Raw genomic sequence first — 18,556 nt, 5'->3', positions numbered from 1 at the left:
CTGAACTACATCGAGCGAACTGTAGCTATCCTTGACAGGAAGTCGAAGGAATTGAGGAACAAGAGGGTGGAGTTGGTAAAGGTGCAATGGCAGCACCGCAAGGGTTCAAAGTGGACTTGGGAGCCCGAGGAGGAGATGAGGGAGCACTACTCCGAGTTGTTTTCAGAGGTAGCAGACTTCGAGGACGAAGTCTAAGACAAGTGGGGGAGAATTGTAACGTTTGGTTCCTGGTACGCATTTTAACCTTATTATTTATTTATTTTGGAAGGGCTACTCGACGAGTTGGTCACCCTAACTCGTCGAGTAGAAGGCAGAAAAGGCGCGAGTTTTAAGTGAGCTACTCGACGAGTCGAAGTCCTGACTCGACGAGTAGGACAGGCTGGATGAAACCCTAATATTTAGGGTTTACACCCTATTTAAGCATCATATCTGGCCTCCATCCCAGCCTCCATCACCTCCAAACCCTAATCTTGAAACCCTAATCAACCTTGAGTGATCTTGAGCTATTCTTGCCATTTTTGTGATTAAAGCTAGAATAAGGAAGCAAAAGGATTGGAGTTGCAGAAGGAAGGTCAAAGATCCAGAGCTAAGGACTCATTTCTGTCTTCATAGAGGTATAAAGCTTATATCTTGGCTGTTATTCACTTAGATCTCCTTCTTAGCTTGTATGTTGTCATTTTTGGGTCATTTCCAAGGTCATTCCGAGTTTTGGACCTTTGGGGATGTAAGGACTTCAGATCTGGGCACTCTTAAGCTTTGGAAGCTCAAAGTTGACACCTTTATTCAGCCATGGCTCCATTCTATGACTTAGACCTTCATTTTGGTATGGATTGGGTGTTTTAGCTTCATAACACCATGCATGCATTTAAAGTTAGCAACTTTACGTGTAATGCTAGTCTAAGGAGTCCAAATCTATGAGTTAGAAGCACTGGAATGGATTAGAATCGGCTGAATGGATATGTCACATGGAGGACTCGACGAGTTGTTCTTGGACTCGGCGAGTCGGGTCGTGAACCCTAACTCCTTTTCTGGTTGTGAGTGAAACCATTGAGTTTTGGGAGATGACTCAGTGAGTTGGACAAGATTAGGACTCGGAAGCTGAAGAACTCGACGAGTCCAAGGAGGGACTCGACGAGTTGAAGTCGATATGTCCCAATGTTATGACAGGAAGAACTCAACGAGTCTGGGAAGGGACTCGACGAGTTGACTTAGTTGATCACGGGTCTGAATTGTTCATGAACTCGCCGAGTTGGGAGATGACTCGACGAGTTGGGGTTGACTAGGAGTTGACCTTGACTTTGACTTTGACCAGGATGTTGACTTTGACCAGGGGTAAAATGGTCATTTTACCCTGAGATGGATTATCAGGTTTTGACTAAGTATTATTGTGATATTGATAGCCGGGGAGTCGTTGGAGCAGCCATAAGATATTCCTCACCGTGATTTTTTGCGGACAGCTTTGCGAGGTGAGTTTTCTCCAGTAGGAACGGGTCTAAGGCACCGAGGCCGGCCCGTTTAGATAGGAGTAGTTCCGGACCACGGTCCGATGCCGAGCGGGGCCCGAAGTAGGTTTATGTGTTTTCCGGATTCCGATCCGATGCCGGGGTGGTCCTGAGGAATGCTTGTATGCTTGTATGCTTGATGTCTTTGTGATACTTGCATGTGTTCCGGGCTTAGGTCCGATGCCGGGGCGGTTCCCGAGGAATGTTAGTATGTTTCCGGATCTCGGTCCGATGTCGGGCGGGGCCCGAGGAATGATTTCATGCTAGGGTATATGCTTATGTTATATGTTGTTGATATGTATATGTATGCCGAGATCTGCTCGATGCCGGGCGGGGCCCGATGCTGAATACGGTTCGATGTCGGGCGGGGCCCGATGCCGGGAAAGCCATGCCGAGCTTGACTCGATGTAGCAGGGGCGGGGCCCAAGATATGTTATGTGATATGTGTATGATATGTGGTAGTTGGGGAGACTCACTAAGCTTCGTGCTTAGTTTTCAGTTTTGGTTTCAGGTAGTTCCACTAGTAAGGGGAAGGGCTCAGGATGATCGCAAGGCACACACCACAGTTTCAGCCTGGGATGTTTAGACTATGATATTTTTCTCATATGATTTTGATACGGTATTTGGCACAATGTTCTGAGATACATGATTCATGGCTTTCTTTATGATGATGGATGACTTATGGTTTTATTATAAATGATTTTGAAAAGAAATTTTTGGTCTGTATTTTTGGGATGTTTCAATGTATGAGTAGGGTATTGGTGGAAAACCGGATTACTGATGGATCGTGTAAGTTCACTTTCCGAACTGATAATTCCACTATATGCTTGGGTATTTCTTGGTTACAAGAAATCCAGTCTAGGATAATGCAAATGGACGCTTGTGTATCTAGGCATAGAAACACAAGCCAAATCGCCAGAGAATTCTTAGTTTGTTCAAGAAGAATGAGAGTTAAAAATGGTTCCCTTACGACTCAAAAGAAGAGCCGTATATATGCATGACAAATTAGGGTTTAATCTTCTAAATTAGTTACACAAATCTCGGAATTAATGGCATAATCAATGGTTTCCAAAACTGACAAGATTTGTCAATCTTACCATAATCACCCACTAGAATTCAAATTTTTCATAATGAAACTAATTCAAATTTTTGAAGACCTTTTGGGGCGCTGCCCACACCACCGCCAGGGGCTCTGCCCTTTGGACCCCGCTAGGGGCGTTGCCCCTAGGACCACTTGACCCCCACATTTTTGTCGTACCGACTTATAATTCAATCTTATATATACATGCACTCCGCATTCACCAAACATATAATATAAAGTGCAAACGATAAAACCTTTAGCTCACATGTCAGTTTCAATTACACAGAATGTCAAGTGACACTAAAATTATCAACAAGGGTGTGCAACATACTTTTGTGTTTTAGCATATCGTCTAAAAGACGAGCCCAATCTATCCCCTATCCTTGCAAAAAGAGGGAGCCACAGTAGACGACTGGGAACCCATTTATACATATTAAAATTATAAAAAGGTTTTAGTAGATGAAAAATAATTCTTGGTCGCTACTTTCTGTCTATGGTTCCTCTATCAACATAATATTAGTTTGAAGTTTTTTCATTATGATCTTTTTTTTAACAACTAAATTTTATAAAAAAAACTACACTAGCAAGAAGTTAGCGAGAAAAAACAATAACAAAGAGTCTTACATAAAAGGTTTTTTAATCCACTGGAACCAATAAATTTTACATTTACTACTCCTATCAGAGAACCAATTAAAAGCATGAGTAATAATACTTTCAAAATATGACTCTTACGGATCTTGAACGTTTGAAACACGACACTGTTCCAATATTACCACAACACCCAAATAACCGTGATACAAATAACCTGTACCATCATCAAGTGTTTAATGTTCCATTTTCTTGAAGTTGTACTTAAAAAAAATTTTAGATGCTTAATTGACCTTAAAAAGTTACATTAGATGCATAATTGTACAATTTCTAGTCTCCATCATCAATGGTTTAATGTTCCATTTTCTTGAAAGATTATTCTTTTATTTTTCAGTGGTTTCAAGAATGCAAAAACGTTATCTGCAATGGCCGCTTGACCGAAACTTAAAGGAACAAGGGGGATAAAATGTAATTTGTCAACATATAACTCACTAACATCTACCCTAATAAATGAGAATGATTTTGCCACATGTTCTTCTCTCATGCACTTGGCCACATGTCATTTTGTCATAAATTTGAGATATATTTATTTTCCACTTGTCATTTATTTCAATTTTTATTTCCAATATATCATTAATTTAGTTTCCATAAATTAACCCTACCATAATGACTATTAATTTCAAATTTTAAATTTTAAATTTCAAATTCAACTTCAAATAAATTTACAATTTAAACCTTTGTGTTTACCATTTTTCTATAATTAACCAGTTTAGTAGTCTGATAACTAAACTCATAATTTTAATTTATTTATTTTTTGCATGTTTTTTTCTCATAATTTAAACGTTCGTACTTAGCATTTTGTTTTAATCAACCCGTATAATATACGGGTCTCACAACTAGTTCTAACAATAAAATAAAAAAATTTAACAATGCGTTTTCTTGATTTGACTTATAAATATTTGTAGAATACAATTATGAAGCTACTAAGTAGCGAATGCATGCAACACAATGCATATATAAAAAACAAGAGCCAAAGGCACCAACACTACCAACGGCACAACCGCAGCCACACCATACCAATCGGAACAACCCAATTTCCCGAGCTTAATCTCAACCAAATCAACCAGCGCAGCAGTCAAAAACAAACATCCAGACACCGATCCAGCAGCCGACGCCAAAATCCCAGCTCGTAGGACCCTCAAATTAACATGTGCGATGGTGTCATCACTCACCTGAATCCGCGTATCCCCATCTTTGGCTGTTCTAATGGCTTGTTTGAGCCCGAAAGCAATAAGGCTCGAGAACAGGAAGGAACTGAAAGAGTAGACATGGAAGGCGACCAGGTTCTCTGCGGTGGAAGAGGACATGAGGCATGTGGTGGCGGAGGAGGAGTCCACGAGGGTGTAATTTGGGTCGGCGGGGTTAACGGCAAGACCAAGGAAGAGACCGAGTGTGAAAAGGGAATTGACGTTCACGATTCCGTCTAATGCCATGACGTGGATGGTGGTGCTCTTTAGGTTACGGTGGTCGGCGGTGGTCATTTGGTTGATTAGTGGTGGCGGATTGTGGATATTGGATCGAGAATGAGGTGGTGGTGTTGGTGGGTTGAAGCTGAAATTTGGAATGTTTGCGTCTCTTTATCGGCAAGAAACTGAGGAGTGGAAGGCAGGGCAAGATTCAATTACAGAAAATATCCGTAGAGGAAAACGACGTCTTTGGAAAATACAACGTTGGAAGAAAAAAGGTCAAAAACGCCGTTGCCGGGGATCGAACCCGGGTCACCCGCGTGACAGGCGGGAATACTTACCACTATACTACAACGACCAGATGTTTACTTTCATAAACTGATTTAATTAATATTTTTGTTTTAGGATTCCTTTTTGAATCTCGTTTATTGATTTTCGATTTGATGTAAATGTTGAAATTTAGTATACTATATTTATTCTATTAAAATATCTTAACGTGGCATGAATGTTTTTGTAGTGTTTGTATGAAGTTGTTTTCCTTCAATAGCAAGTAAACTTTGTTCATTTTGATTTTAGACCAACCAACCAAATTTGAAATCCGGTTTATTTATGTTAAAACCTAAAAGTTGATTCGTAAATTCTGTATGTTTCAAGTACGAACTGAATAAGAAAACTCAAAATAAAATAAACCAGGTTAGGCCACAAAAATGATTTTCCTAAAATTTAGCGATAATTTGAGTTAATTGTATCAGATAATGTTCATGTTTGGTACAAGTGTTCAATAGATATTATAATAAGCAAATAACGACATTACAATGAAACCGATGGAACATGTGTCACATGCCCATTTATATTTATTAGAAAATGATAAATAGCAACTATAGGTTTTGGTCACCAATTTCAAATACCTAAGTTATTTATGCCTACGTTATTGATATTATCAATAAATAAATTAGTTTGTAGAAGCTGTTATATGTAAAAGGATGAGATGAATACTAAGTAAAAGATTAAATTGACACATGGATTAAATTATGAATTTGAATTAAATGATTGATGGGTATAATCAAATACATGGAGAAATTTCTAAAACGTAATCAAACTACAAAACAAATGTGAAGATATTAACTTCACAAAGGCATAAATGATAAAACTTAAAGCTCTCTATGTTGATATTCATACACACAAAATTCAGCTATGCACTGTTATATCATTATATGTGTACTTTAGGATATAAAGAAGTTAATCCTCACACTAAAGATCATGGAAAGTGTTGAGAGAGTTACTTATGTTTGACGGTCATCAAATTGATAAATATCAATCGATGTTTATATACAAGAGTTTCTTTTTTTAAACAACCAGAGAGAACCATGAACTGATAATACCCGGTTTAATGGTTAAAAAATTTTAAATGACACCCCTAAAGCAAAATCAAATTACAAAATATATGTGAAGAGTTAATTTCACAAATTCATAAAACTTAAAGCTCTTTAGTTTGAATTTCATACACATAAAATCCAGTTACACTCGATTGTTATGATCTATGTGTACTTTTGGATATAAGGTAGTTAATCCTTACTGTGAAGATCATGGGAAGAGTTGATGGAGTAACTTATGTTCGACAACTATCAAATTAATAACTATCAGTCCATGTTTATATGATTTCCTCTTTTGTTAACCACTAAGAGAACCATAAACTGATAAGTGCTCCGGTTTGACAGTTACAACTTCCTCTTATTTTTAATAACTGAGAGAACAGTGAACCGATAATGCCTCCAATTTGATATTTAATAAATTTGAACCGACAAGTCCTTAGAATATTAACTTTGATTTTCTTTGGCTAACGTAGTCTTCAAACATTTTTACGAATTTGTTTTCTTAAATTGAGATTGGCTAGTTACTAAAACTTAATCCATCATTTAATCGGTTCAAGTTAACAGAAAACTTAACTTTCTAATACATTACAAAGATCAATATTGTCTGCTTGGGCCACTCGACACGAAAACTTCTCAAGGGTCACCAATATTGAAATTGCTCTCCCCATGACATGCTTAACTTTAGAGTTCTTATGATATTTGTTGTCCCGCTTGAATTTAAAACACATTGTGATAGGTAGGTATCCATACCTCTTATAAGATAATGCTCAGTTCTCTTACCCGGTTAGTGTGTGATAACTAAACATTACATCTCTGTGAAGTTTCCATCTTGGGTAGATCAAAGCGGGCAATATTATGGTACGTGCCTTTGGGGATGTTACAAAGGGTATTGGAGTTAGGCATACGAGGTCTATGCATTTGACAGGGATGTCAGACCATGTAGAAGGAGAGAGAAGAGAAGGAGATCCTTGATCTCACATCGGTCGGATAGGAGAACTAAGCATTGTCTTATAATGGGTGTGTATATTGTTTTGGTCAAAAATCAATCAGATGAAAATCAACCAAGTTGTATGAGAGGTTGTGGTGTTGTAGCTATTACAAGAATCGAATTGAAATTAAGATGACAAGAGTGGTTTACAAGGAAAGCCCTTGATCCTTGATGGGATCTTCGACATAAAACCTTTGTTGGTGATAATGATCACCTGCCTCGTTCTCGTTTGATTTTATTGACTAGAAAACAAATTACAGAAATGATGATCAAAGTACAAACTATTTATGCATAAGTAAGGAATAAACAAGAAATATAGCCATTAATATTGTTAGGAAATAATAATCATGATAGTCAGGATTCTGACATATATTTCGGGATGCTTAGATTTCTTTGAGATCCGGGATCCTGGATAGGATTGAAGATCTTGCCCCAAATTAATTGCCCCCAAATTATACCTGCAAAATGTTTTGGATTAATTCCTAATATTTGAAAGAGTATAATGGGTTTGACACTATTCAATACTAAATATCTACTCGTGGAGGGAGGGGAGGCAATAGATTTTCATTATATAATTGAAACAAAAATGAAAATGAAAATAAGGATTCCGGAATCCTAACAGATCGAAAGATTTAAATTCTAACGGATAGAATTCTAGCCGTTAATGTAGGCATAATTATCTGTGAAATAGTTTCTCTTTCTTATGTAATCTTTGCATAAATAGGGTGCTTGGGTTCCTGATTTTTCTTTACTTGTTCCAGCTTTCTTTCAAACGTTATCAGTTGTCTTTAAAGGTACTCTTTGCTGATCTTTTCTTCTTAATTTTCTTAGTCTTTGATCATGGGAAAGAAGATGCTCCATTTTTGTGCTAGCATTATCGTTCCTTCCGACGAAGACTTTGTTGATCAAAAGATACTGTCTTACGATGAGACTTGTTCTTTTGATGACAACGATATCGAGTCTTTGAAATCGGTTCGCGCTTTTCCATCTGATGTCGTCTTCAAGCCTTTTGATGTCAAAGCTCAACCATACTTTGTCTCTCCTTCCTGAGTTTGCTTTCCTGAATACCCATTTTCTTTGAGTTTGTCATACCCCTTTTCTGGTATCGTTTCTGAGTTTTTCAAAGTCACAAAAATTTCATACATCCAAGCCATGCCTGTAATTTGGAGGATCCTGTCCTGCGTTGATTGATTGAATTGATCAAATGATCTAGACATAGGTTTAGCTGAGTTGGCCTATGTCTAGAATCTTTCAACTTTTGGGAATTCTCGTTTCCTGATCAAAGTCAAAATTAATAAATCACCTCTTATCCTGAAATTGAAACACAATGACGACACTTGGAAAGAAAAATATTTTTTTGTGAGGCGTGACTCTATCCTCGGCAGGGATCTCCTGCCAAAAACCTGGATAAACAAGGGTAGGATCTTATTTTGTTATATTAAGGGTCCTGGAATTCATGCTTTCTTATTTTATTTGTTTTGATGTAGCTTTCAATTTTGATGATCTCGATCCCGCCGCTGAGGATACCGAGGAGAAGATTGGGAATTTCCTTGATTTTCTCGAGACCGAGAGATCCTTCTGGTTTGAGCCACCCAACTTCCAAGAGAGTTCATATGCGACTTATGTCGACATGTGAGGATCCTTCAATCGTCTATTTTATTTGAAGGATCTTGATCTGATTAAGTTTCTTTGCGCAAGATCCAAGGCTACATGTTCTAGCACTTGGTTCACCCTTGCTTACATCGACTCCGCCATATCCACTGGCCAACTCGTTGTTAAGAAGGAAAAGGCCTCATCCTCTCTCCCTCCAAAGAGGAAATCGATAGAACTGGTCGTCATGAATCCAGGATCTAAGAAGAGGAAGTTGACAGGAACCGCATACCTTGGCCTAAAGAACCTTGGAGTGGAGGATGCACTGTTGTAGCTAATCTCCTTCTTGCAATCTGTAAGTATTTTCAAGCTTATTTATACTCTACTACCGTTTACTTATCATGATCTTCCACAAGTTGCTGATCATGTCTCTCGATCTACTGAGGATCTAAGGCTCATGGCTGAACGGGCAGAGCATGCGTTAAAGGAGCAAGATGGGATCAACAAGGATCTTGTGTAGAAGGTGGAGAAGTTGAGCAAGGAGAAATCACAAAGAGGAAGAGCACGCCCTGGAGATCAAGGAGGTGATTTTCGAACTCAGAAGAAGTGCCATTGAGGCCATCTGGGAGGCAAAGATCAAGTTGATGGAGGACGTGGAGAACGTAGGATCCTAGAATGTGGAAGCTTGGCATGAAACCCTAACTGAAATCACTGGCAAGCCTTTTAATGCTGATCAGGATCCTGCAGAGATGAAGAAGAAGGAAGAGGAAGAGAAGAAGAAGAAGAAGGACGAAGAGAAGAAAAAGAAGACATAGAAGACCCCAACTAGGGTGATCAAGCCTAGGATTAAGTTTGATTAGTTTAAAAACATTTTGAAATTTTGGTATGTAAAACAATATTTTTTGTGGGGTTAGTGGGGAACCCCTTTTATTTTAATGATTTGGTTTATCTCTTTTTTCTTGCTAGGTTGATGTCGTTGCAACAGGTTTTTCTAAAGCTTCTTAGACGATTTGGATTCTAAGAATTTTAGAGTTTGCAAAAATTCTTTGGGATCCTAAAGATCCGAGCTATTTGATCAGGATCTTGAGATAGTTAGGGTCATGAGATTTGAAAAGATAAATTTTGATCAAAAGGGTAGGGAAGTCTTTTCATCAAAAGATAAGGATGAATAGAACCTGATGCAAACTTCTTCTTTAGATTTTCATTAGACCTATAACTACTTTTTTGAACTTCTTCTTTAGGATTCCGATCCAATTATTAGGAGAATTTTTCTTGACATGCCCTTAGATTTAGAATTCAGGTAATATTGGGATAGTTCCAACATAGTAATTCATTGGTTGGAGACCCAACCTAGAGTTTTACTAGGAAAAATCCCAATTTAAGACATTCTTTGGAATATCCCAACTTAATGTATCCTGGGGAATATCCTGACTTAAGATATTTTAGGAAAAATCCTAACTTAGGATATTCTGGGGGAGATCCCAACTTAAGATATTCTGGGGAAGATCCCAACTTAAGATATTGTAACACCCCGTTTAATTAATAAATAAACAAATAAATTAATAAATGTAACTCCCGAACTAAATTGTGAAGAATTTTGATAGTTGAGGGCTGTTTAGTAAATTACATAGTTGATTTGAGAAGAATTTTAGAAGCGGGGGTATGTTCGGTAATTACTAGGACTTATTATGAAAGAAAATTATGGAATAAGGGGCAAAAGGATAAATATTGGATTTAATTTGAAAAGATCCCATGGGGAGGGACCAGAACTATAATTATGGGAAAGTTGTTAAATGGACGGGGTATATAATACCCATAACCCTAACCATAGCTCAAGAGTTAGCAGCCGTCATCTTCTTTCCCCCCTTATGCCTTCCTCACCGGCGCCACATCTCCACCCTTGCCTCTCCACCACCGTTCCCTCCCTAGCCGCCGCTGCAAACCGCTGCATCTTCTTCGCCGACGACGACCAAGCGGGTGACAAAGTTTGTGTCATACGCCATTCCATCTTCTTCTTCTGTTACAGCCGCCACCTTAGAAGCTTTCATGACGCCGCCGCTACTGTTACATTGCCGCTGTCGTCGCCGGAGGACTCGTTTCCGTTGCTCCGGTCAGCGATTGCCATCTCGAAGGACTACTGTGTCGTGTCGCTGCCCCAGCCACCGTAAGAACCGTCGTAGCGCTGCTGTTCTTCCCCTCCGAGTCGTTGCTGTCTTCCCGACTGCCATCCTATCCCGTCGCTGCAACGCCGCCACCGTCGGTCAAGAGCGACGTTGTTGCCGTTTGATGAGCGGCACCAGGTGGGTGGCTGCCTCCGGATCTCGAGAGTGGTGTGTGTGTGGTCGCTGTCTCGCTGCCGCCGCTATCTTCTGCCGCTACGCCGCCGTGGCTGCCTTATTCCGCCGCCACTAGCCACCGTGAGAGGTGGCTGTGGGTGTATTTATGGGTGTGTGTTCATGTGTTATTACTGTTTCCGGTTGTTATGAGATTGTATGTGTGTTTTGTTTAGCCGAGGTTCACGGAAAAGCCACCGCCACCACCGTGAGGTGGTGGCTGCCGCCACATGCCACCGCCGGCCACCACAAGGGTGGTTGTGTGTGTGTGTGTTTACCTCTTAGTGTGTGTGTTTATTTTTGGTTGTAATATGTAATTAAAAGAAGAGTAATGAAATGAAACTCAAACCACCACCGTGAGGTGGTGGCTGCCGCCACCAGCCGCCTTGTTGGGTGGCGGTGTGCTTTGATTGCGTTTGGACCTCGTTTGAGATGCATGAAACCCTAATGGGCCTAGTGAAACCCTAATGGGCTTAAGGATTTAGCTTTTGGGCCTAATTGGGTTGTGAGGGGTTAGAAACCCTAATTTTGGATATATGGGCTTTGGATCAATCGGGACCCACACTAGAATTGTTTATTAAATTAAAATATTAATTAATAACCATTTGCAATTAACCTAAGGCCATGTGGGACTTAATGGGTTAAGTAGGGACACTTAACCCTAATCGTCATTTTATGTGAAACCCTAATTTCACTTGGACTTTGAGTTGGGCCTTCTTATTGGGCCTTGGTGATTGGGATAATATTGGGCCATCCAAGAGCAAGCAAATGGACTTAGGGTAAAGCCCATGTAAGGGGTTTGGCCCAATTTGGAAAATTGGGCCATAGATGGGCCATAGTTTGGGCCTTGATGATTACGAGATTTTAGGCCATCAGAATGTCAAGTGTGGGACCAAGAATAAATGGTTGGGCCTTAAGGCAAGACCATGTAAGGGTTTGGGCCCAATTTGGATAATTGGGCCATAGATGGGCCATAGTTGGGCCTTGGTTCATTATTAGACTTTTGGGCCTTTTGATTGGGCCTTGAGCTTGAATGGGGTAAAGCAGTCTTTTACCCCAAACATGGACTTATGGGTATATGTGTTGGAACCCAATTATTAATTGGGTGTTATTTTGATGTTGACAGATTCGAGAAGCTGTCATCCAGCAGCTAGGGTTTTGTCAGCGGGACTTCAGCAGTGAGAGGTGAGTTTTCCTCCAGTAGGAACGGGTCTAAGGCACCAATACCGGCCCGTTTAAGTAGTAGAGTATGTCGGGGTGAGCCCGATGCCGGGGTTAGCCCGATGCAGTTTATATGTTTCCGGACTTCGGTCCAAGGCCGGGGAGGTCCCGAGAAGTAGTTATGTATGCTTGATGTCTTTGTGATTCATGCATATTTATGTGTTATGTGTTATGTATTCCGGACTCCGGTCCGATGCCGGGCAAGCCTGATGCAGTATATGTCATTATGTTATATGTTATGTGTTCCGGGGAAAGCTCGATGCCGGGGCAAGCCCGATGTATGTTAGTCATTATGTCATGTATTATGTATTTCGGGGCAAGCCCGATGTATGCTAGTTTATGTGTTATATGTTGTTGTTCCGGGCTTCGGTCCGATGCCGGGGCAAGCTCGATGCAGATTATGTGATTATGTTATGTAAGTGCCGGGGTAACCCCGATGCTGGGGCAAGCCCGATGCCGGGGTGAACCCAATGCCCGATGCGGTCGGATGTCGGGGTGAGACCGATGTCGGACAGGAGTCCGATGTCGGGTAAGCTGATGCCGAGATTCGTCCCGATGCAGTTGGGAGTAGTCCCAGAGTTATGTTATTTGTTATATGTGCTTTGTATGGTATGTGGTAGTATGAGGAGACTCACTAAGCTTCGTGCTTACAGTTTTCAGTTTTGGTTTCAGGTACTTCAGTTTTCAAAAGAGGAGCTCAGGAAGGTTGCAGTGCACCCACCATTTGTTCAGCCTGGGATGTTTATACTCTGATATACATGACAGTTGTTATAGTATTTTGAGCTACACTGTTTATGATTTTTATATGACGTATGATGACTATGGTTTTTATTGTTAAATTAAAACGAAATTTTTAGACTGTGTTTTTGGGATGTTTCAGATATTCTGGGGGAGATCCCAACTTAAGATATTCTGGGGAAGATCCTAACTTAAGATATTATGGGGAATACCCCAACTTAAGATATTATGGGGAGGATCCCAACTTAAGATAACATGACAATGTTATAAACCGTAGATTAAACTTTAAGATCTTAACATATCTTAAGAAATAAGAGGGTTGCCTAGTCACTAAGGCATGAAATGATCCTTTTATTCACATCCCATAGTTAGATATCGTGCGTCCAAGAGAGGTGTAGAAACCTAAACACATATGAAAGAGGTTATTAACTCTTTAAACCTTAGAGAGGATTAAGTACCCTTGATCGGAGGAGAGATGATCAGTCTCTATTAGTAGCGGCTAGGTTCCTTGAATTTCTGCATGTTAAAAATAAATATTAGCATGGGGCGAGCGTTATCCTGGCTAACGCCCCTCCGATACTTAAGTCAATAATGATCTTAAAGAGAGAAATTTAATAAAAAGGGAAAGGTGAAGGTAGGGAGTGGTTGCGTACCTTGTCCTTTCCATAATGAAATATCATGACTTTGACTTACATGAAATATGCCTTGAGATATATTGCATTCCATGACCCTGGTAAGCGGTTTCCTTCTATAGTAGCCAACCAATATGCCCCCTCTCCTGCTTCTGAATCAATGAGATAGGGGCCTTCCTATTTAGGTGCTAGCTTACCATCTTTAAGATCCTTGGTGTTTTGGAATGTTTTTCCTACAACCAATTCACCTACTTGGAATCTTTAGATCTTAATATTCCTATTGTAGGCTTTAACAATCCTTTGCTGATGAGTTGCAATATAGATCTTGGCCAGGTCCCTTATTTGATCAATGGTGTTAAGATCCTCAACTAGGATCCTATCGCTATTGTCTTGAGTTTGGAGTTGGTATCTTGCCGTTGGGATCACTACTTCTGTGGGGATCATGGATTCCGATCCAAACACCAAGGAGTATGGGGTTTGTCCTGTTTCCGTTTTAGCAGTGGTTCTATCTGATGGGTTTTGAGCATTCTAACACTCCTATGGTGTACATGCAACCCTAGAAACCTTGGATCTATGTTTTATCTATTATACATGCAAATATTCATTTTCCGAGGTTTTCATCCTAACTAGCTTATCATGGGGTACTTGTAATATAAAAACTAGTAGAATGACATTCCTTTTCTTATGGTTGATTACTTGGAGCTTCAAGAGCCTAGCACCAATAATGTGAATGCCTCAAGTGGAATCACAAATCACCAAAACAACTTGGAAGACTTTGAAAGAATATGAAGCACTCTAGAAATCGGCCTACTCTTGTTAACTCACACACTAGTGCCAATTTCAAATGCCAAGGACTCTTTTATATAATATGGTGGATTAGGGTTACATCCATGTAAACCCTAATACCCATGACCTTTCATTTCCATAGGATCCATGGGTTAAAAGCTCCATGGACTTCCATGCAAGCTTAACCCATCTTAAATAATCCATTGGCCCATACTATTAGAATCCATATTTAACTAGCCTCTTTTGATCACTAAATTAATTCCAAATTAATTCTTGATCAATACTAATTAAATAATATGATTTCATATTAATATATTATAACTTATAATATATTAATAAATCATAAATATACTATTCTCAAAAGACTATCCATACAAATTGTTCTGGTGAAGTGCAACCCAAATGGACCATGCCGGGTCGGTCAAGAACATACCAAATATAGTTATGGACTTAGACACCTTATCCAATAGTCTCCCACTTGGATAAGTCTGATAACTATAGTTGCAAGTATGACTTCAGGAACCGACCAGCAATGTAGCTCTTAAAACTCTGTTGAACTATGAAGTGCCATCTTAGATAAGTGATCATATAATCCTCTGTTCTAGATATCAGCCGGAAAAATACATGGAACAACGTCGTACTTATTGTCCAGCAGTTTGTTTCCCGATTTCCGATTTGTTTGACATAGAACTAAACTGAACACATCAATTTGGTTCTGACCGGGCCTGACACATAGCTCAAAACAAAATCATCGAAGGGCCCAGATATCGCTTTTAATCCTCCAAGGACTAAAAGGAACAAATAAACTTCGACTCATATGCTTGTACTAACTACTTATTGAATCATACACAAAGGCATGTTTTATAACATCAAGTTACTGATGCGTTTTCGTACAATCAATGTACAACCAACTCATAATCAACAACTCATATCTCTAGGTTTGAAGACTTATATTATATTATCATCTCACGATCACTCGAGATAAATTCCATGAAGTGATACCAGTGAGCGTGGGTTTAATCCAATACTCAGAACTTATGAGCACTCATGAATGTTGCAGCAACTTTTGCTATGTCTAACCACCTTAGACATCTACAAGCCCAATTCATGACAGTCTTGATTCATACCTACTTCCAAAGTATGATTGACTGTGGAGAGTTTGAATAAAGTAATTATTCTGGAAGTCAAAACATGCAAAGTTGAAACAATAGTAAACAATTGACACAAGATAGCAACACTTTACTCATAAATAAACAACAACTTTTATCTAATCATCAAATGTCAATTACATTTTACAAGTTTCAGAAATAGCTATCTAATCAGTAAAACTAATATCGTCCTTCAACCCGATGCGCCTCGTATGCTGCGAATGCCTAACCCTAGTCAGTCCCTTCGTGAGGGGATATGTTGGGTTCTCTTCTGACGATACCCTCTTTGCCACGAGGAATCCTTCTTCTATCTTGTGTCTTATGAAGTGATATTTTCTGTCAATGTGTCTGGATCTGCCATGATCTCTCGGTTCCTTGGCTAAGGCAACCGTACTATTGCTGTCACAGAAAATCTCCATAGGCTCCTTTATAGCTGGTACAACTCCAAGGTCTCCAATGAAGTTCCTGTTGGATTAGTGTCTAAGTCCATAACTATAATTGGTATGCACTTGACCCGACTCGGCATGGTTCATTTGGGTTGCATGGCATCGGAACATTTGGATAGACCGTTTATGAGGAGAGTGATGGGTTTTAGGTAAAACAAATAAACCAGAAAACAATTCGTAAGTTCACATGCAACCTACTTTGGATCTATGTTTTAACTATTGAACATACAACTTTGAATTGCAAAACAAGAACCCTAGAGGAGGAGGCTATTTTCGAAAATAGTAAACTAGGGTTTAGGAGTTACATACTTTTCAATTGTTATAGCAAACAATTGACAATTCCCTTGATCTTGATCTTGATCTTCTTGGAAGCTTAGCACCACAAGTGTAATGCCTCTAATGGAATCACACCCAAGAGCTAGCAAGAAAGAAACTAGAAGGAGAGAGGATGGAGAGAGTATGCAATTTCGGCCTAGATATCTTCCAAAGAATAGAGTGGCCTAAAATGTGAGCCAGGAGGCTCCTTAAATAGCTGAGGGATCTAGGGTTTAGGGAAAACCCTAATTATCCTTTGCTTAGGGCCTAAGCAAAACCCAAGGGCCTTATCTGGACCCCTTGGACGAAATCTCTAGGGTTTCCCCTATGGATTTCGTCCACCTCCTTCCAAGGGGGTTCTGGATCCTTCTACTCAACTATTAGTTAATTGCAAACTAGTCCCTGCACTTTATAATTAATTCTTTTAACCCCAAAATTAATTCTGATTAATTTATGGCTAACTATTAATTAAACATAATGATTTCTAATTAATATATTAATATTTTAACATATTAATAAATCATTTATATATATGAATTTATTAATCTTATAAATTAATATCTCTCCTTTCATAATTTCCTTGTCCAGTTGCTAGGTTGAGGGCAACCCAAAAGGACTGTGCTGCTATCAATTCAAGTACATACCAATTATAGTTATGGGCTTAGACACCTAATCCAACAGAGAGGACATTTGTGACATATTAATATATTATAAGTTCTAATATATTAATATGAAATCATGTTATTTAATTAGTATTGATCAAGAATTAATTTGGACTTAATTTAGTGATCAAAAAGAGACTAATTAAATATATGAGGATTGATTGTGTAAATCATTCATTCTTATATATGTGGGCTTATGATCCAAGATTCCTTATGTTGGGTTTAACCCATGTGGTGATCCATGGAGGTTAAAACCCATGGAGCATAAGGAATGGGTAAAGTCATGAGTTACATGGTGTAACCCTAATAGCCACACTATATAAGAACCCCTTTAGTTCAAGAAATTGGCACAAGTGATACATATATGAGGGCTAGTCAATTTGAGCTTGGAGTGTCTTCTTCTCATGGTTATTCCAAGAGTTCATGATGTTGTGTGAACCATTTGAGGTGTCACACTTGGGGCACTAGGCTCTCGAGCTTCATGGAGTCAAGCAACAACAACATGGTATGTATTCTATCTATTTTATTACCCTAGTATCAATGTTTTGGTATGCTAGTTAGGATAATACCTTGGATATTCATATTTGCATGTATAATAGAGAAAACATAGATCCAAGGTATTTATAGGCAGTTTCCTTATACCCCCCTTATAGACTAGCTTCGTGAATGAGGCATACTAGCGATTTGACTGACCATATTCTTATACATATATAATATTAAACATTTAATCATAATACATATATAAGGTGTGTTTTAAAACTTTTTAAAACTTCAAGGTTTATATAAATTTCGAAATTCAAACTATTAAATTTAAATTTAAATAAACCAATTAACTAGATTTAATATTTATCTATTAATTAACTTTTAATCAATTTATTAAATCTTGTAAGGATTATCTAATTAAATTAATCAATTAATTTAATCCTAATCCTTATCCCTCTAAATTTCGAAAATTAGGGTAAGGATAATTATCCAATTAATCTAATCAAGTAACAATTATCCAAAACAAGAAACCCTAAAACTTCTAGCATATTTCGAAATTTACAAGGGAGGAGGCTAGGGTTTTCAAAACCCTAACCCTAATTTCGATTAGGGTTCTTTGGAGGCTAGGGTTTTCGAAAACCCTTTTATCCAAAACCCTAATTTCGAAAATTTGGCCTTTAGGGTTTAATAGCTATAAACCCTAATTTGCAATTCAACAATTATAGCAATTCAATTTAAAACAAACAATGGCTCTAATACCACTGATGGGTCTTAGGTAAAACAAATAAACCAGAAAACAATTCCTAAGTTCACATGCAACCTACTTTGGATCTATGTTTTAACTATTGAACATACAACTTTGAATTGCAAAACAAGAACCCTAGAGGAGGAGGCTGATTTCGAAAATAGTAAACTAGGGTTTAGGAGTTACATACCTTTCAATTGTTATAGCAAACAATTGACAATTCCCTTGATCTTGATCTTGATCTTCTTGGAAGCTTAGCACCACAAGTGTAATGCCTCTAATGGAATCACACCCAAGAGCTAGCAAGAAAGAAACTAGAAGGAGAGAGGATGGAGAGAGTATGCAATTTCAGCCTAGATATCTTCCAAAGAATAGAGTGGCCTAAAATGTGAGCCAGGAGGCTCCTTAAATAGCTGAGGGATCTAGGGTTTAGGGAAAACCCTAATTATCCTTTGCTTA

At 38.8% G+C, this 18,556-nt stretch overlaps 1 protein-coding gene and 1 non-coding gene across 2 annotated transcripts; both read right to left on the bottom strand.

The window, feature by feature from the left end:
• Window positions 1–4,110: 4,110 nt before the first annotated feature.
• On the bottom strand, window positions 4,111–4,797 carry LOC145112893 (uncharacterized). The gene has a single exon (XM_079049007.1). It carries the CDS (start codon window positions 4,710–4,712, stop codon window positions 4,155–4,157), a length of 558 nt encoding a protein of 185 aa, XP_078905133.1. The 5' UTR covers window positions 4,713–4,797; the 3' UTR covers window positions 4,111–4,154.
• A 126-nt stretch (window positions 4,798–4,923) lies between these two features.
• Window positions 4,924–4,995, bottom strand: TRNAD-GUC (transfer RNA aspartic acid (anticodon GUC)). The gene has a single exon. It is a non-coding gene; the product is annotated as a tRNA-Asp (tRNA).
• Between the last annotated feature and the right edge of the window lie 13,561 nt (window positions 4,996–18,556).

This window comes from Lactuca virosa, chromosome 5 (genome assembly GCF_052849685.1).
Source record: "Lactuca virosa cultivar CGN04683 chromosome 5, Lactuca_virosa_CGN04683_v6, whole genome shotgun sequence".
NCBI lineage: Eukaryota > Viridiplantae > Streptophyta > Magnoliopsida > Asterales > Asteraceae > Lactuca > Lactuca virosa.
This window is presented reverse-complemented; position numbering and strand designations above follow the sequence as displayed.

Excerpts from the sequence above, each read along its gene's own strand:
- LOC145112893 (XM_079049007.1), bottom strand. The coding sequence starts at position 4,712 with ATGACCACCGCCGACCACCGTAACCTAAAGAGCACCACCATCCACGTC.